This window comes from Panulirus ornatus, chromosome 3, assembly GCF_036320965.1.
Source record: "Panulirus ornatus isolate Po-2019 chromosome 3, ASM3632096v1, whole genome shotgun sequence".
In the NCBI taxonomy this organism is placed as follows: domain Eukaryota; kingdom Metazoa; phylum Arthropoda; class Malacostraca; order Decapoda; family Palinuridae; genus Panulirus; species Panulirus ornatus.
This window is the reverse complement of record NC_092226.1, coordinates 29,729,105-29,756,235: the sequence shown is the minus strand read 5'-3', so window position 1 is coordinate 29,756,235 and position 27,131 is coordinate 29,729,105. Positions and strand designations below refer to the sequence as shown.

Genomic DNA, 27,131 nt, shown 5'->3' with positions numbered 1-27,131 from the left:
TGTAACCCTCTCTTTGATCTTCAAGTGTTTTATCAGGTTCCTGATTCAAAACTTGTCCTGAACTCATTTGTTCTGTAGCCTGCTGTTTGTCACTCGTATCATCCTCACCCCACTCCTGTATGATTACATTAAGTTTTAGGTCACTACCCTAGATGATCGGTTCCTAGGTTGATTTAAGGAAAATTGAATAATCATTTACATACATATGCTTGAATACTTCCCCTCCCCCAAAATGTTATCAGGCTCCGATCATGCCAGGATTTTTTTTTTCTTAATTTTCAGGCCCCCTAAACCCTTGAACCATGGGACCACCACCTCTGCCTCCTCCTTTTCCATCCCCTAACCCTGTGAATACTGTGTGGTAGTCTTTGGGGTCTTCACTTCCATAGTTTGGGCTGGGCCTGCCCTGCTTGAGTGGGTTGTTGGTTGACTAAGCTGTTGGAGGACACAGCCTTCACACACACGCTCACACGTAGAGAGAGAGAGAGAGAGGCTGGTCTGGTATAGTTTGTAGGTACTTGTTCATTGCACTCTTGAACTCAACCATGCTGTTTCTGATGGTAGATGGCAAGGTGTTGAAGAGTCTTAGGCCCTGGATGTTTAAGGTGTTCTCTCTTCTTGTGCGTATTGCAAATTGATTACTCCTGGTGCTTCCCCTCCTCCTCAGCCTCTTTCATTTTTCCCTCCTATTCCTTCTCCCCTCTCCTATCTCCTCTTCCTGACCATTGTACTTCTCCTCCTCCTCCAGTACACCACTGACTGTGACTTTGAGATGGCTTGATGAACCAGTCTTTCAGAAGCTACCTTGATGACTATAACACTACCAAACGTATTTAGACTTATTGACAGATCCAGGCTCATAGATAGTGAATGTTGTGTAGAACAAAGTGATTATGCAGTCAGCATTTTTTCGTATATGCTTGCCATTTCCTGCACGAGTGAGGTAGTGTCAAGAACAGGAAGGGTGGATTTTCAGGCACCCTGTCGCCAGAGTTAGATGATCAAAGAGAGTGCCAAGAGTGGAGCATTAATCAATGCATCTAAGACCTCGTATTCCTGAAGTTTGATTTGAGGAGAACTGAATGAATGTTGAGCATATTGTTCAAAACAACAGACTCATGGAAATTTTCCACCAGCATGCTTGAGACATGCACAGGTGGAGTATGTATGATGATATAGCATGTCACAGATGGCTTAGATTTTGTAAACAAGACTAGGAACATTAATTTGCCTTAACATATTCTGTATTTTTGAAATGATTTACTTTCCTTTTGCAGAATTCAAGAGTGTAGTGACCTGGCCATCATCAGTGGTTCATGTGACCCTTTTGCAATAGTTACAATGCTTTATACAAATAAGAAACAAGAGTCAAAGAGAACAAAAGTCAAGAAGAAAACCATATCACCAAAGTTTGATGAAGTGTTCAGATTTGAGGTGAGAGGACTTTTGATAAATACTCTGAATACATCCTATACTTTCTGTATATTTGCCTTTGGATGAAAGCGTTTATGTATCACTGAAATAATCTTCCAGTTGTTGGTGTTTTGTAGACATTTTCCTGCTACTTTGTAGAGTGGCATAGACAGGTCTTTCATTGTTTGATTGTAATACATCATCTGAGTTTTCAGTACATTCATCTCACATTCTTCCTTCTTTTTATCCTTCGTTTTTACCAATATTTATTCATATATCAGTTGCCACATACTTGAATGAAATACGTTTTTTCCAGTTACTCTTTATATGCATCCTATCCATATGTCCTTACCACATCAACTCTTCATTTTTTATTTTTTTAATCAAACGTTCCTTTACAACACCTTATCTAATGACAGGCTCATGCCCCATTGTGTCCACTCTGTAAACTCTGTATCCACGTAATATTAAATCCATTGTGGTTGTTTGCACTCAGCTTGATGTTCTCTCTTGATGTTACAGAACCACATTTCAAAGACACAGAATTGTGTTCATTACTTCATTCTCCAATCACACTTTTTCATTTAATTAACCTCCATAATATATTGATAGTTTACTAGTATTTCTAAGCTTTGCTAAGTGTTTCTGCCTCCATTCCAGTACCTTTAATGGAAATTCACCCTAAGTACATATACTCTCTGTGATACACCCTCGGATGTTATCCATGTCATCATATCTCATACTTCACTGTGTTTATTTCAAATACTGTCTCATTGTTTTTACTTTGCAGCAGAATTTTTGCAATCTTATGGTAATGGTTTCATCATCTGATGTTGTCATCTGTCATTGTTATCTGATATCATTAAAGAATCTGTTTTCATGCCCTATTTTAGTTTCCACTGATTGATTGTTTTGAACTTTTAGGAAAGGGATACTATTGCCACTGTTTCTCCATCACTAACTAACCTATCTCTTTCACCACCCTCACTTTATTATCACCTTCACTCAGAAACCATAATGGGTCTCCAAGGATTGTCCAAATCAACCCCTTCACGACAATAAACATAATTTTATGTACTCAACTTGATTACTGCAAATGTTATTTTTTGTGCTGCCTCTTGCCATCTTCAGGCAAATTCAAGGTGCACTTTTTCATTATGCAGAGATGCCTTTTGTCACTACCAAGTATAATTAGCATTGTAACAAAATCCTACAGGGTCATATGCCCAAATAATGAGAGGGAGAAGGTACAACCCTGTTGAAATAAATCCCTGTTATGGTTTAGTTATGGAAACACAACCAGCATCTCCAAGAATCCCTGGTACAGGTGTCATTTTTGTACCAGTACCACTCATGGGCTGAAAAGATTGCAGAAAGCATACTACATGTACACTGAATGTGATGTGCCTCTGTGTGTACACCATTGCTTCAAATTGTAACAAATGAAACATATTTTCTGAAAACATTAAAGAGACAGCGACAAAGCAAAATAAATAAATAAATATATATATATATATATATATATATATATATATATATATATATATATATATATATATATATATATATATATATATATATATATATATATATATATATATTTATCCCTGGTTGGTAAGGTTATTTAATGTATGTATGACTCATGGTGAGATGCCTGAGGATTGGCGGAATGCGTTCATAGTGCCATTGTACAAAGGCAAAGGGGATAAGAGTGAGTGCTCAAATTACAGAGGTATAAGTTTGTTGAGTATTCCTGGTAAATTATATGGGAGGATATTGATTGAGAGGGTGAAGGCATGTAGAGAGCATCAGACTGGGGAAGAGCAGTGTGGTTTCAGAAGTGGTAGAGGATGTGTGGATCAGGTGTTTGCTTTGAAGAATGTATGTTAGAAATACTTAGAAAAGCAAATGGATTTGTATGTAGCATTTATGGATCTGGAGAAGGCATATGATAGAGTTGATAGAGATGCTCTGTGGAAGGTATTAAGAATATATGGTGTGGGAGGCAAGTTGTTAGAAGCAGTGAAAAGTTTTTATCGAGGATGTAAGGCATGTGTACGTGTAGGAAGAGAGGAAAGTGATTGGTTCTCAGTGAATGTAGGTTTGCGGCAGGGGTGTGTGATGTCTCCATGGTTGTTTAATTTGTTTATGGATGGGGTGGTTAGAGAGGTGAATGCAAGAGTTTTGGAAAGAAGGGCAAGTATGAAGTCTGTTGTGGATGAGAGAGCTTTGGCAGTGAGTCAGTTGTTGTTCGCTGATGATACAGCGCTGGTGGCTGATTCATGTGAGAAACTGCAGAAGCTGGTGACTGAGTTTGGTAAAGTGTGTGAAAGAAGAAAGTTAAGAGTAAATGTGAATAAGAGCAAGGTTATTAGGTGCAGTAGGGTTGAGGGTCAAGTCAATTGGGAGGTGAGTTTGAATGGAGAAAAACTGGAGGAAGTGAAGTGTTTTAGATATCTGGGAGTGGATCTGGCAGCGGATGGAACCATGGAAGCGGAAGTGGATCATAGGGTGGGGGAGGGGGGCGAAAATTCTGGGAGCCTTGAAGAATGTGTGGAAGTCGAGAACATTATCTTGGAAAGCAAAAATGGGTATGTTTGAAGGAATAGTGGTTCCAACAATGTTGTATGTTTGCGAGGCGTGGGCTATGGATAGAGTTGTGCGCAGGAGGATTGATGTGCTGGAAATGAGATGTTTGAGGACATTGTGTGGTGTGAGGTGGTTTGATCGAGTAAGTAACGTAAGGGTAAGAGAGATGTGTGGAAATAAAAAGAGCGTGGTTGAGAGAGCAGAAGAGGGTGTTTTGAAATGGTTCGGGCACATGGAGAGAATGAGTGAGGCAAGATTGACCAAGAGGATATATGTGTCGGAGGTGGAGGGAACGAGGAAAAGAGGGAGACCAAATTGGAGGTGGAAAGATGGAGTGAAAAAGATTTTGTGTGATCGGGGCCTGAACATGCAGGAGGGTGAAAGGAGGGCAAGGAATAGAGTGAATTGGAGCGATGTGGTATACCGGGGTTTACGTGCTGTTAGTGGATTGAATCAAGGCATGTGAAGCGTCTGGGGTAAACCATGGAAAGCTGTGTAGATATGTATATTTGCGTGTGTGGACATATGTATATACATGTGTATGGGGATGGGTTGGGCCATTTCTTTTGTCTGTTTCCTTGCGCTACCTCGCAAACGCGGGAGACAGCGAAAAAAAAAAAAAAAAAAAAAAAAAAAAAAAAAAAATATTTATCCCTGGAGATAGGGGAGAAAGAATACTTCCCACGTATTCCCTGCGTGTCGTAGAAGGCAACTAAAAGGGAAGGGAGCGGGGGGCTGGAAATCTTCCCCTCATTTTTTTTTTTTTTTTTTTTTTTTTTTTTTTTTTTAATTTTCCAAAGGAAGGAACAGACAAGGGGGACGGGTCCTCGAGGATGTTTCCTCAGAGGCCCAGTCCTCTGTTAACGCTACCTCGCTGAGGTGGGAAATGGCGAATAGTATAAAAGAAAGAAAGAAATATATATATAAAAAAAAAAAAATTATATATATATATATATATATATATATATATATATATATATATATATATATATATATATATATATTTTTTTTTTTTTTTTTTGCTGTCTCCCGCGTTTGCGAGGTAGCGCAAGGAAACAGACAATAGAAATGGCCCAACCCACCCCCATACACATGTATATACATACACGTCCACACACGCAAATATACATACCTACATAGCTTTCCATGGTTTACCCCATACGCTTCACATGCCCTGATTCAACCCACTGACAGCACGTCAACCCCGGTATACCACATCGATCCAATTCACTCTATTCCTTGCCCTCCTTTCACCCTCCTGCATGTTCAGGCCCCGATCACACAAAATCTTTTTCACTCCATCTTTCCACCTAAAATTTGGTCTCCCACTTCTCCTCGTTCCCTCCACCTCCGACACATATATCCTCTTGGTCAATCTTTCCTCACTCATTCTCTCCATGTGCCCAAACCATTTCAAAACACCCTCTTCTGCTCTCTCAACCATGCTCTTTTTATTTCCACACATCTCTCTTACCCTTACGTTACTTACTCGATCAAACCACCTCACACCACACATTGTCCTCAAACATCTCATTTCCAGCACATCCTCCCTCCTGCGCACAACTCTATCCATAGCCCACGCCTCGCAAACATACAACATTGTTGGAACCACTATTCCTTCAAACATACCCATTTTTGCTTTCCGAGATAATGTTCTCGACTTCCACACATTCTTCAAGGCTCCCAGAATTTTCGCCCCCTCCTCCAGCCTATGATCCACTTCCGCTTCCATGGTTCCATCCGCTGCCAGATCCACTCCCAGATATCTAAAACACTTTACTTCCTCCAGTTTTTCTCCATTCAAACTTACCTCCCAATTGACTTGACCCTCAACCCTACTGTACCTAATAACCTTGCTCTTATTCACATTTACTCTTAACTTTCTTCTTTCACACACTTTACCAAACTCAGTCACCAGCTTCTGCAGTTTCTCACATGAATCAGCCACCAGCGCTGTATCATCAGCGAACAACAACTGACTCACTTCCTAAGCTCTCTCATCCACAACAGACTTCATACTTGCCCTTCTTTCCAAAACTTTTGCATTCTTCTCCCTAACAACCCCATCCATAAACAAATTAAACAACCATGGAGACATCACACACCCCTGCCGCAAACCTACATTCACTGAGAACCAATCATTTTCCTCTCTTCCTACATGTACACATGCCTTACATCCTCGATAAAAACTTTTCACTGCTTCTAACAACTTGCCTCCCACACCATATATTCTTAAAACCTTCCACAGAGCATCTCTATCAACTCTACCATATGCCTTCTCCAGATCCATAAATGCTACATACAAATCCATTTGCTTTTCTAAGTATTTCTCACATACATTCTTCAAAGCAAACACCTGATCCACACATCTCTACCACTTCTGAAACCACACTGCTTTTCCCCAATCTGATGCTCTGTACATGCCTTCACCCTCTCAATCAATACCCTCCCATATAATTTACCAGGAATACTCAACAAACTTGTACCTCTGTAATTTGAGCACTCACTCTTATCCCCTTTGCCTTTGTACAATGGCACTATGCAAGCATTCCGCCAATCCTCAGGCACCTCACCATGAGTCATACATACATTAAATAACCTTACCAACCAGTCAACAATACAGTCACCCCCTTTTTTAATAAATTCCACTGCAATACCATCCAAACCTGCTGCCTTACTGGCTTTCATCTTCCGCAAAGCTTTTACTACCTCTTCTCTGTTTACCAAATCATTTTCCCTAACCCTCTCACTTTGCACACCACCTCGACCAAAACACCCTATATCTGCCACTCTATCATCAAACACATTCAACAAACCTTCAAAATACTCACTCCATCTCCTTCTCACATCACCACTACTTGTTATCACCTCCCCATTTGCGCTCTTCACTGAAGTTCCCATTTGCTCCCTTGTCTTACGCACTTTATTTACCTCAATCCACAACATCTTTTTATTCTCCCTAAAATTTGATGATACTCTCTCACCCCAACTCTCATTTGCCCTCTTTTTCACCTCTTGCACCTTTCTCTTGACCTCCTGTCTCTTTCTTTTATACGTCTCCCATTCAATTGCATTTTTTCCCTGCAAAAATCGTCCAAATGCCTCTCTCTTCTCTTTCACTATTAATCTTACTTCTTCATCCCACCACTCACTACCCTTTCTAATCAACCCACCTCCCACTCTTTTCATGCCACAAGCATCTTTTGCGCAATCCATCACTGATTCCCTAAATACATCCCATTCCTCCCCCACTCCCCTTACTTCCATTGTTCTCACCTTTTTCCATTCTGTACTCAGTCTCTCCTGGTACTTCCTCACACAAGTCTCCTTCCCAAGCTCACTTACTCTCACCACCCTCTTCACCCCAACATTCACTCTTCTTTTCTGAAAACCCATACAAATCTTCACCTTAGTCTCCACAAGATAATGATCAGACATCCCTCCAGTTGCACCTCTCAGCACATTAACATCCAAAAGTCTCTCTTATATATATATATATATATATATATATATATATATATATATATATATATATATATATATATATATAAGTTTGGTAAAGTGTGTGAAAGAAGAAAGTTAAGAGTAAATGTGAATAAGAGCAAGGTTATTAGGTACAGTAGGGTTGAGGGTCAAGTCAATTGGGAGGTAAGTTTGAATGGAGAAAAACTGGAGGAAGTAAAGTGTTTTAGATATCTGGGAGTGGATCTGGCAGCGGATGGAACCATGGAAGCGGAAGTGGATCATAGGGTGGGGGAGGGGGCGAAAATCCTGGGAGCCTTGAAGAATGTGTGGAAGTCGAGAACATTATCTCAGAAAGCAAAAATGGGTATGTTTGAAGGAATAGTGGTTCCAACAATGTTGTATGGTTGCGAGGCGTGGGCTATGAATAGAGTTGTGCGCAGGAGGATGGATGTGCTGGAAATGAGATGTTTGAGGACAATGTGTGGTGTGAGGTGGTTTGATCGAGTAAGTAACGTAAGGGTAAGAGAGATTTGTGGAAATAAAAAGAGCATGGTTGAGAGAGCAGAAGAGGGTGTTTTGAAATGGTTTGGGCACATGGAGAGAATGAGTGAGGAAAGATTGACCAAGAGGATATATGTGTCGGAGGTGGAGGGAACGATGAGAAGTGGGAGACCAAATTGGAGGTGGAAAGATGGAGTGAAAAAGATTTTGTGTGATTGGGGCCTGAACATGCAGGAGGGTGAAAGGAGGGCAAGGAATAGAGTGAATTGGATTTATGTGGTATACCGGGGTTGACGTACTGTCAGTGGATTGAATCAGGGCATATGGAGCGTCTGGGGTAAACCATGGAAAGCTGTGTAGGTATGTATATTTGTGTGTGTGGACGTATGTATATACATGTGTATGGGGGTGGGTTAGGCCATTTCTTTCGTCTGTTTCCTTGCGCTACCTCGCAAACGCGGGAGACAGCGACAAAGCAAGAAAAAAAATAGAAATATATATATATATATATATATATATATATATATATATATATATATATATATATATATTATCCCTGGGGATAGGGGTTTAAGAATACTTCCCACGTATTCCCTGCGTGTCGTAGAAGGCGACTAAAAGGGGAGGGAGCGGGGGGCTGGAATTCCTCCCCTCTCGTTTTTTTTTTTTAAATTTTCCAAAAGAAGGAAAAGAGGGGGGCCAGGTGAGGATATTCCAAAAAAGGCCCAGTCCTCTGTTCTTAGCGCTACCTCGCTAATGCGGGAAATGGCGAATAGTTTAAAAAAAAAAATATATATATATATATATATATATATATATATATATATATATATATATATAAACTTTTCACTGCTTCTAACAACTTGCCACCCACACCATATATTCTTAATACCTTCCACAGAGTATCTCTATCAACTCTATCATATGCCTACATGTGTACGTGTAGGAAGAGAGGAAAGTGATTGGTTCTCAGCGAATGTAGGTTTGTGGCAGGGATGTGTGATGTCTCCATGGTTGTTTAATTTGTTTATTGATGGGGTTGTTAGGGAGGTGAATGCAAGAGTTTTGGAAAGAGGGGCAAATATGAAGCCTGTTGTGAATGAGAGAGCTTGGGAAGTGAGTCAGTTGTTGTTTGCTGATGATACAGCGCTGGTGGCTGATTCATGTGAGAAACTGCAGAAGCTGGTGACTGAGTTTGGTAAAGTGTGTGAAAGAAGAAAGTTAAGAGTAAATGTGAATAAGAGCAAGGTTATTAGGTACAGTAGGGTAGAGGGTCAAGTCAATTGGGAGGTAAGTTTGAAAGGAGAAAAACTGGAGGAAGTAAAGTGTTTTAGATATTTGGGAGTGGATCTGGCAGCGGATGGAACCATGGAAGCGGAAGTGGATCATAGGGTGGGGGAGGGGGCGAAAATCCTGGGAGCCTTGAAGAATGTGTGGAAGTCGAGAACATTATCTCGGAAAGCAAAAATGGGTATGTTTGAAGGAATAGTGGTTCCAACAATGTTGTATGGTTGCGAGGCGTGGGCTATGGATACAGTTGTGTGCCGGAGGGTGGATGTGCTGGAAATGAGATTTTTGAGGACAATGTGTGGTGTGAGGTGGTTTGATCGAGTAAGTAATGTAAGGGTAAGAGAGATGTGTGGAAATAAGAAGAGCGTGGTTGAGAGAGCAGAAGAGGGTGTTTTGAAATGGTTTGGGCACATGGAGAGAATGAGTGAGGAAAGATTGACCAAGAGGATATATGTGTCGGAGGTGGAGGGAACGGGGAGAAGTGGGAGACCAAATTTTAGGTGGAAAGATGGAGTGAAAAAGATTTTGAGTGATCGAGGCCTGAACATGCAGGAGGGTGAAAGGCGGGCAAGGAATAGAGTGAATTGGATCGATGTGGTATACCGGGGTTGACGTGCTGTCAGTGGATTGAATCAGGGCATGTGAATCCACCTCGCCACACTTGAAATAACAACCCCCTCCCCCTCATGTGTGCGAGGTAGCGCTAGGAAGACAATAAACGCCCCATTCGTTCACACTCAGTCTCTAGGTGTCATGTAATAATACACCGAAACCACAGCTCCCTTTCCACATCCAGGCCCCACAGAACTTTCCATAGTTTACCCCAGACGCTTCCCATGGCCTGGTTCAATCCATTGACAGCACGTCGACCCCAGTATACCACATCGTTCCAATTCTCTCTATTCCTGGCACACCTTTCACCCTCCTGCATGTTCAGGCCCCAATCACTCACAATCTTTTTCACTCCATTTTTCCACCTCCAATTTGGTCTCCCACTTCTCCTCATTCCCACCACCTCTGACACATATATCATCTTTCTCAATCTTTCCTCACTCATTCTCTCAATGTGACCAAGCCATTTCAAAACAACCTCTTCTGCTCTCTCAACCACACACTTTTTATTACCACACATCTCCCTTACGCTATTATTACTTACTCGATCAAACCACCTCACACCACATATTGTCCTCAAACATCTCATTTCCAGCACATCCACCCTCCTCCTCACAACTCTTTCCATAGCCCACGCCTCACAACCATATAACATTGTTGAAACCACTATTCCTTCAAACATACCCATTTTTGCCTTCCGAGATAATGTTCTCGACTTCAACACATTCTTCAAGGCTCCCAGAATTTTCGCCCCCTCCCCCACCCTATGATTCACTTCTGCTTCCATGGTTCCATCCGCTGCCAAATCCACTCCCAGATATCTAAAACACTTCACTTCTTCCAGTTTTTCTCCATTCAAACTTACCTCCCAGTTGACTTGTCCCTCAACCCTACTGTACCTAATAACCTTGCTCTTATTCACATTTACTCTCAACTTTCTTCTTTCACACACTTTACCAAACTCAGTCACCAGCTTCTACAGGTTCTCGCATGAATCAGCCACCAGTGCTGTATCATCGGGGAACAACAACTGACTCACTTACCAAGCTCTCTCATCCCCAACAGACTGCATACTTGCGCCTCTTTCCAAAACTCTTGCATTCACCTCCCTAACAACCCCCTCCATAAAGAAATTATACAACCATGGAGACATCACACACCCCTGCTGCAAACCTACTTTCAATGAGAACCAATCACTTTCCTCTCTTCCTACACGTACACATGCCTCACATCCTCGATAAAAACTTTTCACTGCTTCTAACAACTTGCCTCCCACACCATATATTCTTAATACCTTCCACAGAGTATCTCTTGCTAACAACTTTCCTCCCACACTATACATTCTTAATACCTTCCACAGAGCATCTCTATCAACTCTATCATATGCCTTCTCCAGATCCATAAATGCTACATACAAATCCATTTGCTTTTCTAAGTATTTCTCAAATACATTCTTCAAAGCAAACACCTAATCCACACATCCTCTACCACTTCTGAAACCACACTGCTCTTCCCAAATCTGATGCTCTGTACGTGTCTTCACCCTCTCAATCAATACCCTCCCATATAATTTACCAGGAATACTCAACAAACTTATACCTCTGTAATTTAAGCACTCACCTTTGTCCCCTTTGCCTTTGTAGAATGGCACTATGCAAGCATTCTGTCAATCCTCAGGCACCATCATGAATCATACATACATTAAATAACCTTACCATCCAGTCAACAATACAGTCACCCCCTATTTTAATAAATTCCACTGCAGCACCATCCAAACCCGCTGCCTTACCGGCTTTCATCTTCCGCAAAGCTTTTAGTACCTCTTCTCTGTTTACCAAATCATTTTGCGTAACCCTCTCACTTTGCACACCACCTCGACCAAAACACCCTATATATGCCAGTCTGTCATCAAACACATTCAACAAACCTTCAAAATACTCACTCCATCTCCTTCTCGCATCACCACTACTTATCACCTCCCCATTAGCCCCCTTCACTGAAGTTCCCATTTGTTCCCTTGTCTTATGCACTTTATTTACCTTCTTCCGAAACATAATTTTATTCTCCCTAAAATTTAATGATACTCTCTCATATATATATATATATATTCATTTATTTTGCTTTGTCGCTGTCTCCCGCGTTTGCGAGGTAGCGCAAGGAAACAGACGAAAGAAATGGCCCAACCCACCCCCATACACATGCCTTGATTCAATCCGCTGACAGCACGTCAACCCCGGTATACCACATCGCTCCAATTCACTCTATTCTTTGCCCTCCTTTCACCCTCCTGCATGTTCAGGCCCCGATCACACAAAATCTTTTTCACTCCATCTTTCCACCTCCAATTTGGTCTCCCTCATCTCCTCGTTCCCTCCACCTCCGACATATATCCTCTTGGTCAATCTTTCCTCACTCATTCTCTCCATGTGACCAAACCATTTCAAAACACCCTCTTCTGCTCTCTCAACCACGCTCTTTTTATTTCCACACATCTCTCTTATCATTACGTTACTTACTCGATCAAACCACCTCACACCACACATTGTCCTCAAACATCTCATTTCCAGCACATCCATCCTCCTGCGCACAACTCTATCTATAGTCCACGCCTCGCAACCATACAACATTGTTGGAACCACTATTCCTTCAAACATACCCATTTTTGCTTTCCGAGATAATGTTCTCGACTTCCACACATTCTTCAAGGCTCCCAGAATTTTCGCTCCCTCCCCCACCCTATGATCCACTTCCGCTTCCATGGTTCCATCCGCTGCCAGATCCACTCCCAGATATCTAAAACACTTCACTTCCTCCAGTTTTTCTCCATTCAAACTCACCTCCCAATTGAATTGACCCTCAACCCTACTGTACCTAATAACCTTGCTCTTATTCACATTTACTCTTTACTTTCTTCTTTCACACACTTTACCAAACTCAGTCACCAGCTTCTGCAGTTTCTCACATGAATCAGCCACCAGCGCTGTATCATCAGCGAACAACAACTGACTCACTTCCCAAGCTCTCTCATCCCCAACAGACTTCATACTTGCCCCTCTTTCCAAAACTCTTGCATTCACCTCCCTAACAACCCCATCCATAAACAAATTAAACAACCATGGAGACATCACACACCCCTGCTGCAAACCTACATTCACTGAGAACCAATCACTTTCCTCTCTTCCTACACGTACAAATGCCTTACATCCTAAATATATATATTATTATTATTATTATTATACTTTGTCGCTGTCTCCCGCGTTTGCGAGGTAGCGCAAGGAAACAGACGAAAGAAATGGCCCAACCCCCCCCATACCCATGTATATACATACGTCCACACACGCAAATATACATACCTACACAGCTTTCCATGGTTTACCCCAGACGCTTCACATGCCTTGATTCAATCCACTGATAGCACGTCAACCCCGGTATACCACATCGCTCCAATTTACTCTATTCCTTGCCCTCCTTTCACCCTCCTGCATGTTCAGGCCCTGATCACACAAAATCTTTTTCACTCCATCTTTCCACCTCCAATTTGGTCTCCCTCTTCTCCTTGTTCCCTCCACCTCCGACACATATATCCTCTTGGTCAATCTTTCCTCACTCATCCTCTCCATGTGCCCAAACCACTTCAAAACACCCTCTTCTGCTCTCTCAACCACGCTCTTTTTATTTCCACACATCTCTCTTACCCTTACGTTACTCACTCGATCAAACCACCTCACACCACACATTGTCCTCAAACATCTCATTTCCAGCACATCCATATATATATATATATATGGAAAGGATCACAATTTTGCGCGTGATCAAGATATTCCTATGAGTCCACGGGGAAAATGAAACACGATAAGTTCCCAAGTGCACTTTTGTGTAATAATCACATCATCAGGGGAGACACAAGAGAGAAATATAAGTCAGTTGATATACATCGAAGAGACGAAGCTAGCTTCCAGCACATCCACCCTCCTGCTCGCAACTCTATCTATAGCCCACGCCTCGCAACCATATAACATTTTTGGAACCACTATTCCTTCAAACATACCCATTTTTGCTTTTCGAGACAAACATACCCATTTTTGCTTTTCGAGATAATTTTCTCGACTTCCACACCTTCTTCAATGCTCCCAGAACTTTTGCCCCCTACCCCATCCTATGGTTCTCTTCCGCTTCCATGGTTCCATCCGCTGCCAAATCCACTCCCAGATATCTAAAACACTTCACTTCCTCCAGTTTTTCTCCATTCAAACTTTACTCCCAGTTGACTTGTCCCTCAACCCTACTGTACCTAATAACCTTGCTCTTATTCACATTTACTCTCAACTTTCTTTCACACACTTACCAAACTCAGTCACCAGCTTCTGCAGTTTCTCACATGAATCAGCCACCAGCGCTGTATCATCAGCGAACAACAACTGACTCACTTCCCAAGCTCTCTCATCCACAACAGACTGCATACTTGCCCTTCTTTCCAAAACTCTTGCATTCACCTCCCTAACAACCCCATCCATAAACAAATTAAACAGCTATAGAGACATCAAACACTCCTGCCACAAACCTACATTCACTGAGAACCAATCACTTTCCTCTCTTCCTACACGTACGCATGCTTTACATCCTCGATAAACACTTTTCACTTCTTCTGATAACTTGCCTCCCACATCATATACTCTTAATACCTTACACAGAGCATCTCTATCATCTCTATCATATGTCTTCTCTAGATCCATAAATGCTACGTACAAATCCATTTGCTTTTCTAAGTATTTCTCACATACATTCTTCAAAGCAAACACCTGATCCACACATCCTCTACCACTTCTGAAACCACACTGCTCTTCCCCAATCTGATGCTCTGTACCCTCTTTCACCCTCTCAATCAACACCCTCCCATATAATTTCTTAGGAATACTCAACAAAGTTATACCTCTATAATTTGAGCACTCACTTTTATCCCCTTTGCCTTTGTACAATGGCACTATGCAAGCATTTTGCCAATCCTCAGGCTCTCACCATGAGTCATACATACATTAAATAACCTTACCAACTAGTCAACAATACAGTCACCCCCTTTTTTAATAGATTCCACTGCAATACCATCCAAACCCACTGCCTTGCTGGCTTTCATCTTCTGCAAAGCTTTTACTACCTCATCTCTGCTTACCAAATCACTCTCCTTAACCCTCTCACTTTGCACACCACCTCGACCAAAACACCCTATATCTGCCACTCTATCATCAAACACATTCAACAAACCTTCAAAATACTCACTCCATCTCCTTCTCACATCACCACTACTTGTTATCACATTTCCATTAGCCCCCTTCACTGACGTTCCCATTTGTTCCCTCGTCTTACACACTTTATTTGCCTCCTTCCAAAACATCTTTTTATTCTCCCTAAAATTTAATGACACTCTCTCACCCCAACTCTCATTTGCCCTCTTTTTCACCTGTTGTACCTTTCTCTTGACCTCCTGCCTCTTTCTTTTATATATCTCCCATTCATTTGCATTATTTCCCTGCAAAAATTGTCCAAATGCCTCTCTCTTCTCTTTCACTAACAATCTTACTTCTTCATCCCACCACTCACTACCACATTCGTTCACACTGAGTCTCTAGCTGTCATGTGTAATGCACCATAATCACAACTCCCTATCCACATCCAAGCCTTTCCCTAGGGACAGGGGAGAAAGATTACTGCCCATGTATTTCTTACATGGCATAGAAAGCGACTAAGAGGAGCGGGAGTGGGCGGCTGGAAATCTTCCCTTCCTGTAGTACTTTCCAAAGGAAGTAATTGAGCAAGGAGCCAAGAGAAGAATTTGCCCATTAAGGCTCAGTCATCAGTTCTTGATGCTACCTTGCTCATGCAGGAAGTGTCATCCATGTCTGAAAAAAAAGCTATCCAAGCATAAGTCAGCTACCCATTTTATCAACCAATCCCTATATAAGGCTGTAGACTGACTGCCATGACATGGAATCAGACCTGTGTTAGCTTAACCCTAGGCAGCCCATGAATGTGTCATAGGTAGCAACATCATGGGGGTCTTTTCTCTCACACTTTTTAACACCTTGTGCTTAAACATTTACAGAACTTTTACATGTTATTACGGTAAAAGTCATGGATAATTGATAATTCTGAAGTGACTGTTTTCATTATTAAATGAATACCTTTGAAATTGCAGTTTTAGAGATTTTTAAAACAGTTTGAAAAGGATGAATTTTTGGTTAGGAAAGGGTATTATTAAATGAATACCTTTGAAATTGCAGTTTTAGAGATGTTTTAAAACAGTTTGAAAAGGATGAATTTTTGGTTAGGAAAGGGTAACTTAGTGGGACAGTAATGGGTTGAAGTGAAACATCCTGTGAAGGTTTTGAAGTAGCTGACCATGAAATTTTTTTAATGGAGTGTTTACAGGTTTGACCAGTTGTGTTCTACTACTATCAAATATAACATGCACAAGAGAAAAAGTGTTTGGCTGTTTTTTATAAGGTATTATGCTAGTAGAAGTTATTTTTGTTGGAGCATTATATGGATAGTTTTTGTGTATGATACTGAAGAGTATATTGAGGATACTCTTTGAAAGTGGCACTCTTTAGGGATTTGAGATAGCTAACTGTATGTACAAGTAGAAGAGTGCATGAGTGTAATTGAAAGAGGGGAGGAGAACCAGTTAAAGAATGATACAGGTGGTGGATAGACAGGAGACTAAGAAATTAATACTGAACTGCCTATATTGAAAGTGCTTGATTAGAAAGAAAAAATCTTGATGTTTTTCTGTGGTAGCAGAGTGGCCAAAGAAGTGGAAGTCAGGACCGGGAGAATATGTACAGTCTAGTAGATGAGGATGCTCGCTTCCAAGAAGTTCGAATTTCTCTGTGGCATGATTCTCCAGGGGTATTTGGCAATGTTTTTCTTGGAGAAGTCAAGATACCTCTCAGCGATATGTTACCTACTCATGAACATAGTGCTTGGTAAGTCTTAATACTCTGTTTGTAATGACACAGTTGACAGTTGCATCAAATGTCTGCAGTATTGACTGCTTTAATCACAACACTATACTCCCAAGAATATACTTGAGAATATTTTGATTCTGGTCATTTGTAGTTACCACATTGATAATTTTGAATTCTGTGATTTTAAGTCACCTAATTTTTAACCTAAACGTTCTCTTTAAAAGCTTTGTGAGTGATCTAGGTATATATGGCAGACAGTTACATGGAACCTTGATTTCATGCCAAAATTTAGTGTCTTTTTAAAACCTTAGTACTTTTCAGTGCAATATCAGTGCAGTTTTACTTGCTTATGTACAGTGTTTTTTGTGAAATCAGTATAACCCGGGTATAGCATAGCACTAATAAGATGAGCAAGGAAATGGCAGGATCTGTTGGCAAGAAAAGACCTTTCTAAAGCCTATTTTGGACTGGTTTTGACCTCAGAATTGGGCATTTAGTCAGTCACAAATGTGTAATGTAAAATGAGGATGAGAAAAAGCATTGTTGGGACATAGAAGCCTGAAGAGTGGATATGGAAAACATTCATCATCTTTCCAGCACATATCAGAAGGCTAAGAAGAAATTTGATTTTAAGAATTTGGAGAAAGTTCTGTACTTGCTGGAATATTAACCAAGTAGTTCTGCTTAGTGATGAACAGGCTGAAAACATATTTTTCATCATCAGGGGGAACAGAGAAGATATTATTACATCAAAGGGATGGCTGACCATAGTAAGGAAGTGTCATGGACTTCATTTTGAGATGACCCACAACAAGGCATGAATAATTACATGTTAAGTAAAATTATCTGAACTCTTACTGAATTGCAATTTCTCCTTCATAACCATCTTCATGGAATAGTGTGATAAACATGTGTGGAGGGAACAAGGAGAAGCAGGAGACAAAATTGAAGGTGGAAGGATGGAGTGAAAAAGATTTTGAGCAATCGGAGCCTGAACATACAGGAGGGTGAGAAGTATGCACGGAATTGAGTGAATGTGGTATACCGGGGTCAACATGCTGTTGATGGACTGAACCAGGGCATGTGAAACATCTGGGGTAAACCATAGAAAGGTCTATGGATGTTCAGGCCCTGATTGCTCAAAATCTTTTTCATTCCATCCTTCCACCTCCAATTTGATCTCCTACTTCTTGTTCCCTCCACTTCTGACATACATTTCCTCTATATTGACCTTTCCTCACTCGTTCTCTCCAAATGTCCAGACCATTTCAACACACTTTCTTCTGCTCTCTCAACTACACTCTTTATATTACCACACACCACTCTTACTCTTTCATTACTTACTTGATCAAACCACCTCGCACCACATATTGTCAACAAACATTTCATTTCCAACACATCCACCCTCCCCAGTACAACCCTATCTATAGCCATTACCTCACAACCATGTGATATTCTTAGAACTACAGTTCCTTCAAACATACCCATCTTTGTTGTCAGAGAGAATGTTCTCTCTTTCCACGCATTCTTCATTGCTCCCAGAACCTTCACCTTCTCCCCCACCTTGTGACTTACTTCCTCTTCCATGGTTCCATCTGCTGCCAAATGCCCTACCAGATATCTAAAACACTTCATTTCCTCCAGTTTTTCTCCATTCAAACTTACCTCCCAGTTGACTTGTCCCTCAACCCTACTGTACCTAATAACGTTGCTTTTATTCACAGTGGTATAAGTTTGTTGAGTATTCCTGAGAAATTATATGGGAGGGTATTGATTGAGAGGGTGAAGGCATGTACAGAGCATCAGATTGGAGATCAGTGTGGTTTCAGAAGTGGTAGAGGATGTGTGGATCATGTTTTTGCTTTGAAGAATGTATGTGAGAAATACTTAGAAAAGCAAATGGATTTGTATGTAGCATTTATGGATCTGGAGAAGGCATATGATAGAGTTGATAGAGATGCTCTGTGGAAGGTATAAAGAATATATGGTGTGGGAGGCCAGTTGTCAGAAGCAGTGAAAAGTTTTTATCGAGGAAGTAAGGCATGTGTACAAGTGGGAAGAGAGGAAAGTGATTGGTTCTCAGTGAATGTTGGTTTGTGGCAGGGGTGCATGATGTCTCCATGGTTGTTTAATTTGTGTATGGATAGGATTGTTAGGGAGGTGAATGCAAGAGTTTTGGAAAGAGGGGCAAGTATGCAGTCTGGTTTGGATGAGAGAGCTTGGGAAGTGAGTCAGTTGTTGTTTGCTGATGATACAACGCTGGTGGCTGATTCATGTGAGAAACTGCAGAAGCTGGTGACTGAGTTTGGTAAAGTGTGTGAAAGAAGAAAGCTAAGAGTGAATGTGAATAAGAGCAAGGTTATTAGGTACAGTAGGGTTGAGGGACAAGTCAATTGTGAGGTAAGTTTAAATAGAGAAAAACTGGAGGAAGTGAAGTGTTTTAGATATGTGGGAGTGGATTTGGCAGTGGATGGAACCATGGAAGTGGAAGTGAGTCACAGGTGGGGGAGGGAGCGAAAGTTCTTGGAGCGTTGAAAAATGTGTGGAAGGCGAGAACTATCTCGGAAAGCAAAAATGGGTGTTTGAAGGAATAGTGGTTCCAACAATGTTATATGGTTGCGAGGCGTGGGCTATAGATAGATGTGCGCAGGAGGTGGATGTGTTGGAAATTAGATGTTTGAGGACAATATGTGGTGTGAGGTGGTTTGATCGAGTAAGTAATGAAAGGATAAGAGAGATGTGTGGTAATAAAAAGAGCATGGTTGAGAGAGCAGAAGAGGGTGTTTTGAAATGGTTTGGTCACATGGATAGAATGAGTGAAAAAGAGGATATATGTGTCAGAGGTGGAGGGAACGAGGAGAAGTGGTAGACCAAATGGAGGTGGAAGGATGGAGTGAAGCTTTTGAGTGATCGGGGCCTAAACATACAGGAGGGTGAAAGGCGTGCAAGGAATAGAGTGAATTGACATGATGTAGTATACTGGGGTTGAGGTGCTGTCAATGGATTGAACCAGGGCATGTGAAGCATCTAGGGTAGGCCATGGAAAGTTTTGTGGGGCCTGGATGTGGAAAGGGAGCTATGGTTTTGGTGCATTATACATGGCAGCTAGAGATTGAGTGTGAACGAATGTGGCCTTTGTTGTCTTTTCCTAGCACTACCTCACGCGCATGCGGGGGAAGGGGGTTGTTATTTCGTTTGTGGCGGGGTGGTGACGGGAATGAATAAGGGCAGCAAGTATGAATTATGTACATGTGTATATATGTATATACCTGTGTATGTTATATATTATTTATTTTATTATACTTTGTCGCTGTCTCCCGCGTTTGCGAGGTAGCGCAAGGAAACAGACGAAAGAAATGGCCCAACCCCCCCCCATACACATGTATATACATACGCCCACACACGCAAATATCCATACCTACACAGCTTTCCATGGTTTACCCCAGACGCTTCACATGCCTTGATTCAATCCACTGACAGCACGTCAACCCCGGTATACCACATCGCTCCAATTCACTCTATTCCTTGCCCTCCTTTCACCCTCCTGCATGTTCAGGCCCCTATCACACAAAATCTTTTTCACTCCATCTTTCCACCTCCAATTTGGTCTCCCTCTTCTCCTTGTTCCCTCCACCTCCGACACATATATCCTCTTGGTCAATCTTTCCTCACTCATCCTCTCCATATGCCCAAACCACTTCAAAACACCCTCTTCTGCTCTCTCAACCACGCTCTTTTTATTTCCACACATCTCTCTTACCCTTACGTTGCTCACTCGATCAAACCACCTCACACCACACATTGTCCTCAAACATCTCATTTCCAGCACATCCATCCTCCTGCGCACAACTCTATCCATAGCCCACGCCTCGCAACCATACAACATTGTTGGAACCACTATTCCTTCAAACATACCCATTTTTGCTTTCCGAGATAATGTTCTCGACTTCCACACATTCTTCATATATGTATACGTTGAAATGTATAAGTATGTATATTTGCGTGTGTGGACATGTATGTATATACATGTGTACGTGTGTGGGTTGGGCCTTTCTTTTGTCTGTTTCCTTGTGCTACCTCGCTAACGCAGGAGACAGCGACAAAGTATAATGAATAGATAGAATATATAGAGAATAGATATATATAGAACATTATCCCTAGGGATAGGGGATTAAGAATACTTCCCACGTACTCCCTGCGTGTCGTAGAAGGCGACTAAAAGGGGAGGGAGCGGGGGGCTGGAAATCCTCCCCTCTCGTTTTTTTTTTTAATTTTCCAAAAGAAGGAACAGAGGGGGCCAGGTGAGGATATTCCAAAAAAGGCCCAGTCCTCTGTTCTTAACGCTACCTCACAAACGCGGGAAATGGCGAATAGTTTAAAATAAAGAAAGAAAGATATATAGAATATATATATAGTGGATCTGGCAGTGGATGGAACCATGGAAGCGGAAGTGGATCATAGGGTGGGGGGAGGGGGCGAAAATCCCGGGAGCCTTGAAGAATGTGTGGAAGTCAAGAACATTATCTCGGAAAGCAAAAATGGGTATGTTTGAAGGAATAGTGGTTCCAACAATGTTGTATGGTTGCGAGGCGTGGGCTATGGATAGAGTTGTGCGCAGGAGGATGGATGTGCTGGAAATGAGATGTTTGAGGACAATGTGTGGTGTGAGGTGGTTTGATCGAGTAAGTAACGTAAGGGTAAGAGAGATGTGTGGAAATAAAAAGAGCATGGTTGAGAGAGCAGAAGAGGGTGTTTTGAAATGGTTTGGGCACATGGAGAGAATGAGTGAGGAAAGATTGACCAAGAGGATATATGTGTCGGAGGTGGAGGGAACGAGGAGAAGTGGGAGACCAAATTTTAGGTGGAAAGATGGAGTGAAAAAATTTTGTGTGATCGGGGCCTGAACATGCAGGAGGGTGAAAGGAGGGCAAGGAATAGAGTGAATTGGATCGATGTGGTATACCGGGGTTGACGTGCTGTCAGTGGATTGAATCAGGGCATGTGAAGTGTCTGGGGTAAACCATGGAAAGCTGTGTAGGTATGTATATTTGCGTGTGTGGACGTATGTATATACATGTGTATGGGGGTGGGTTAGGCCATTTCTTTCGTCTGTTTCCTGCGCTACCTCGCAAATGCGGGAGACAGCAACAAACCAAAGAAAAAAAAAAAAGAATTATTTATTATACTCTGTCGCTGTCTCCCGCGTTAGTGAGGTAGCACAAGAAAGCAGATGAAAGAATGGCCCAACCCATCTACATAGAAATGTATATACATACACGCCCACACATGCAAATATACATACCTATACATCTCAACGTATATATATATATATATATATATATATATATATATATATATATATATATATATATTTTTTTTTTTTTTTTTTTCTTTAAACTATTCGCCATTTCCCGCATTAGCGAGGTAGCGTTAAGAACAGAGGACTGGGCCTTTTTTGGAATATCCTCACCTGGCCCCCTCTGTTCCTTCTTTTGGAAAATTAAAAAAAAAAAAAATGAGAGGGGAGGATTTCCAGCCCCCCGCTCTCTCCCCTTTTAGTCGCCTTCTACGACATGCAGGGAATACGTGGGAAGTGTTCTTTGTCCCCTATCCCCAGGTATAATATATATATATATATATATATATATATATATATATATATGTATCCCTGGGGATAGGGGAGAAAGAATACTTCCCACGTATTCCCTGCGTGTCGTAGAAGGCGACTAAAAGGGAAGGGAGCGGGGGGCTGGAAATCCTCCCCTCTCATTTTTCTTTTTTTTTTTTTCCAAAAGAAGTAACAGAGAAGTGGGTCAGGTGAGAATATTCCCTCAAAGGCCCAGTCCTCTGTTCTTAACGCTACCTCGCTATCGCGGGAAATGGCGAATAGTATGAAAGAAAGAAAGATATATATATATATATATATATATATATATATATATATATATATATATATATATATTTTTGCTGTCTCCCGCGTTTGCGAGGTAGCGCAAGGAAACAGATGAAAGAAATGGCCCAACCCACCCCCATACACATGTATATACATACGTCCACACACGCAAATATACATACCTACACAGCTTTCCATGGTTTACCCCAGACGCTTCACATGCCCTGATTCAATCCACTGACGGCACGTCAACCCTGGTATACGACATCGATCCAATTCATTCTATTCCTTGCCTGCCTTTCACCCTCCTGCATGTTCAGGCCCCGATCACTCAAAATCTTTTTCACTCCATCTTTCCACCTCCAATTTGGTCTCCCACTTCTCCTCGTTCCCTCCACCTCCGACACATATATCCTCTTGGTCAATCTTTCCTCATTCATTCTCTCCATGTGCCCAAACCATTTCAAAACACCCTCTTCTGCTCTCTCAACCACGCTCTTTTTATTTCCACACATCTCTCTTACCCTTACATTACTTACTCGATCAAACCACCTCACACCACACATTGTCCTCAAACATCTCATTTCCAGCACATCCACCCTCCTGCGCACAACTCTATCCATAGCCCATGCCTCGCAACCATACAACATTGTTGGAACCACTATTAATTCAAACTTACCCATTTTTGCTTACCAAGATAACGTTCTCGACTTCCACACATTTTTCAGTGCTCCCAGAACTTTCGCCCACTCCCTCACCCTATGATTCACTTCCACTTCCACGGTTCCATCCGCTGCCAAAGCCACTCCCAGATATTTAAAACACTTCACTTCCCCCAGTTTTTCTCCATTGAAACTTACCTCCCAATTGACTTGTCCCTCAACCCTACTGTACCCAATAACCTTGCTATTATTCACATTTCCTCTCAGCTTTCTTCTCTCACACACTTTACCAAACTCAGTCACCAGCTTCTGCAGTTTCTCACCTAAATCAGCCACCAGCGCTGTATCATCAGCGAAGAACAACTGACTCACTTCCCAAGCTCTCTCATCCACAACAGACTGCATACTTGACACTTTTTCCAAAACTCTTGCATTCACCTCCCTAACAACCCCATCCATAAACTAATTAAACAACCATGGAAACATCACGCACATGCCGCAAACCAACATTCACTGAGAACCAATCGCTTTCCTCTCTTCCTACATGTACACATGCCTTACATCCTCGATGAAAACGTTTCACTGCTTCTAACAACTTACCTCCCACACCATATATTCTTAATACCTTCCACAGACCATCTCTATCAACTCATATAATATGCCTTCTCCAGATCCATAAATGCTCCATACAGATCCTCTTGCTTTTCTAAGTATTTCTCACATGCATTCTTCAAAGCAAACACCTGATTCACACATCCTCTACCACTTCTGAAACCACACTGCTCTTCCCCAATCTGATGCTCTGTACATGCCTTCACCCTCTCAATCAATACCCTTTCATATAATTTCCCAGGAACACTCAACAAACTTATAACTCTGTAATTTGAACACTCACTTTTATCCCCTTTGCCTTTGTGCAATGGCATTATGCAAGCATTTAACCAATCCTCAGGCACCTCACCATGGGTCATGCATACATTAAATAACCTTACCAACAAGTCAACAATACAGTCACCCCCTTTTTTAATAGATTCCACTGCAATACCATCCAAACCTGCTGCCTTGCTGGCTTTCATCTTCTGCAAAGCTTTTACTACCTCTTCTCTGTTTACCAAATCATTTTCCCTAACCCTCTCACTTTGCACACCACCTCGAGAAAAACACCCTATAACTGCCACTATATCATCAAACGCATTCAACAAACTTCAAAATACTCACTCCATCTCCTTCTCACATCACCACTACTTGTTATCACCTCCCCATTAGCCCCCTTCACTGATGTTCCCATTTGTTCCCTTGTCTTATGCACAGTATTTACCTTCTTCCCAACCATCTTTTTATTCTCCCTAAAATTTAATGATACTCTCTCACCCCAACTCTCATTTGCCCTCTTTTTCACCTCTTGCACCTTTCTCTTGACCTCCTGCCTCTTTCTTTTATACATCTCCCACTCATTTGCATTTTTTCCCTGCAAAAATCGTCCAAATGCCTCTCTCTTCTCTTTCGCTAATAATCTTACTTCTTCATCCCACCACTCACTACCCTTTCTAATCTGTCCACCTCCCACACTTCTCATGCCACAAGCATCTTTTGCGGAAGACATCACTGCTTCACTAAATACATCCCATTCCTCCCCCAATCCCCCTACGTCCTTTGTTCTCACCTTTTTCCATTCTGTACTCATTCTCTCCTAGTACTTCCTCACACAGTTCTCCTTCCCAAGATCACTTATTCTCACCACTCTCTTCACCCCAATGTTCTCTCTTCTTTTCTGAAAATCTCTACAAATCTTCACTTTCACCTCCAGAAGATAATGATCAGACATCCCTCCAGTTGCACCTCTTAGCACATTAACATCCAAAAGTCTCTCTTTTGCATGCCTATCAATTAACACGTAATCCAATAACGATCTCTGTCCATCTCTCCTACTTACGTATACTTATGCATATCTCTCTTTTTAAACCAGGTATTCCCAATCACCAGTCCTTTTTCAGCACATAAACCTACAAGCTCCTCACCATTTCCATTTACAACACTTAACACCCCATGTACACCAATTTTTCCCTCAACTGCCACATTACTCACCTTTGCATTCAAATCACCCATCACTATAACCTGGTCTTGTGCATCAAAACTACTAACACACTCACTCGGCTGCTCCCTAAACACTTGCCTCTCATGATCTTTCTTCTCATGCCCAGGTGCATATGCACCAATAATCACCCATCTCTCTCCATCCACTTTCAGTTTTACCTATATCAATCTAGAGTTTACTTTCTTACACTCTATCACATACTCCTACCACTCCTGATTCAGGAGTAGTGCTACTCCTTCCTTTGCTCTTGTCCTCTCACTAACCCCTGACTTTACCCTTGAGCTTCGTTTCACTCAGAGCCAGAACATCCATGTTCCTTTCCTGAAACATACTACGTATCTCTCCTTTTTTATTAAACAACCATGGAGACATCACACACCCCTGCCGCAAACCTACATTCACTGAGAACCAATCACTTTCCTCTCTTCCTACACGTACACATGCCTTACATCCTTGATAAAAACTTTTCACTGCTTCTAACAACTTGCCTCCCACACCATATATTCTTAATACCTTCCACAGAGCATCTCTATCAACTCTATCATATGCCTTCCCCAGATCCATAAATGTGTGTGGTTACATCCACACACATTTAGACACCCCAATCTGAGCCTTCGTGACTCCTTCTTCTGTTTACCCTTTTAGAAAGTTAAAATGCAAGGAGTGGAGGGTTTCTAGCCCCCGCTCCCATCCCTTTTAGTCGCCTTCCACGACATGTGAGGAATGCTTGGGAAGTATTCTTTCTCCCCTATCCCCAGGGATATATATGTATATATCCACATATTCCCTGCGTGTCGTAGAAGGCGACTAAAAGGGGAGGGAGTGGGGGGCTGGAAATTCTCCCATCTCGTTTTTTTTTAATTTTCCAAAAGGAGGAACAGAGGGAGGCCAGGTGAGGCTATCCCACAGGAGGCCCAGTCCTCTGTTCTTAACGCTACCTCGCTAACGGGGGAAATGGCAAATAGTTTAAAAAATAAAGAAAAAAAAAAATATATATATATATATATATATATATATATATATATATATATATATATATATATATATTTTTTTTTTGCTTTGTCGCTGTCTCCCGCGTTTGCGAGGTAGCGCAAGGAAACAGACGAAAGAAATGGCCCAACCCACCCCCATACACATGTATATACATACGTCCACACACGCAAAATATACATACCTACACAGCTTTCCATGGTTTACCCCAGACGCTTCACATGCCCTGATTCAATCCACTGACAGCACGTCAACCCCGGTATACCACATTGCTCCACTTCACTCTATTCCTTGCCCTCCTTTCACCCTCCTGCATGTTCAGGCCCCGATCACACAAAATCTTTTTCACTCCATCTTTCCACCTCCAGTTTGGTCTCCCACTTCTCCTCGTTCCCTCCACCTCCGACACATATATCCTCTTGGACAATCTTTCCTCACTCATTCTCTCCATGTGCCCAAACCATTTCAAAACACCCTCTTCTGCTCTCTCAACCACGCTCTCTTTATTTCCACACATCTCTCTTACCCTTACGTTACTTACTCGATCAAACCACCTCACACCACACATTGTCCTCAAACCTCTCATTTCCAGCACATCCATCCTCCTGCACACATCTCTATCCATAGCCCACGCCTCGCAACCATACAACATTGTTGGA

At 41.7% G+C, this 27,131-nt stretch overlaps 1 protein-coding gene across 1 annotated transcript in view; it reads left to right on the top strand.

Moving 5' to 3' along the window:
* Positions 1–27,131, top strand: part of LOC139761818 (ras GTPase-activating protein 3-like) — a 115,842-nt gene that overhangs the window by 27,212 nt on the left and 61,499 nt on the right. The window contains exons 3-4 of the mRNA XM_071686312.1: positions 1,278–1,434; positions 16,663–16,850. Of these exons, the coding sequence (XP_071542413.1) occupies positions 1,278–1,434; positions 16,663–16,850 (345 nt within the window). The remainder of the gene's footprint in view (positions 1–1,277; positions 1,435–16,662; positions 16,851–27,131) is intronic.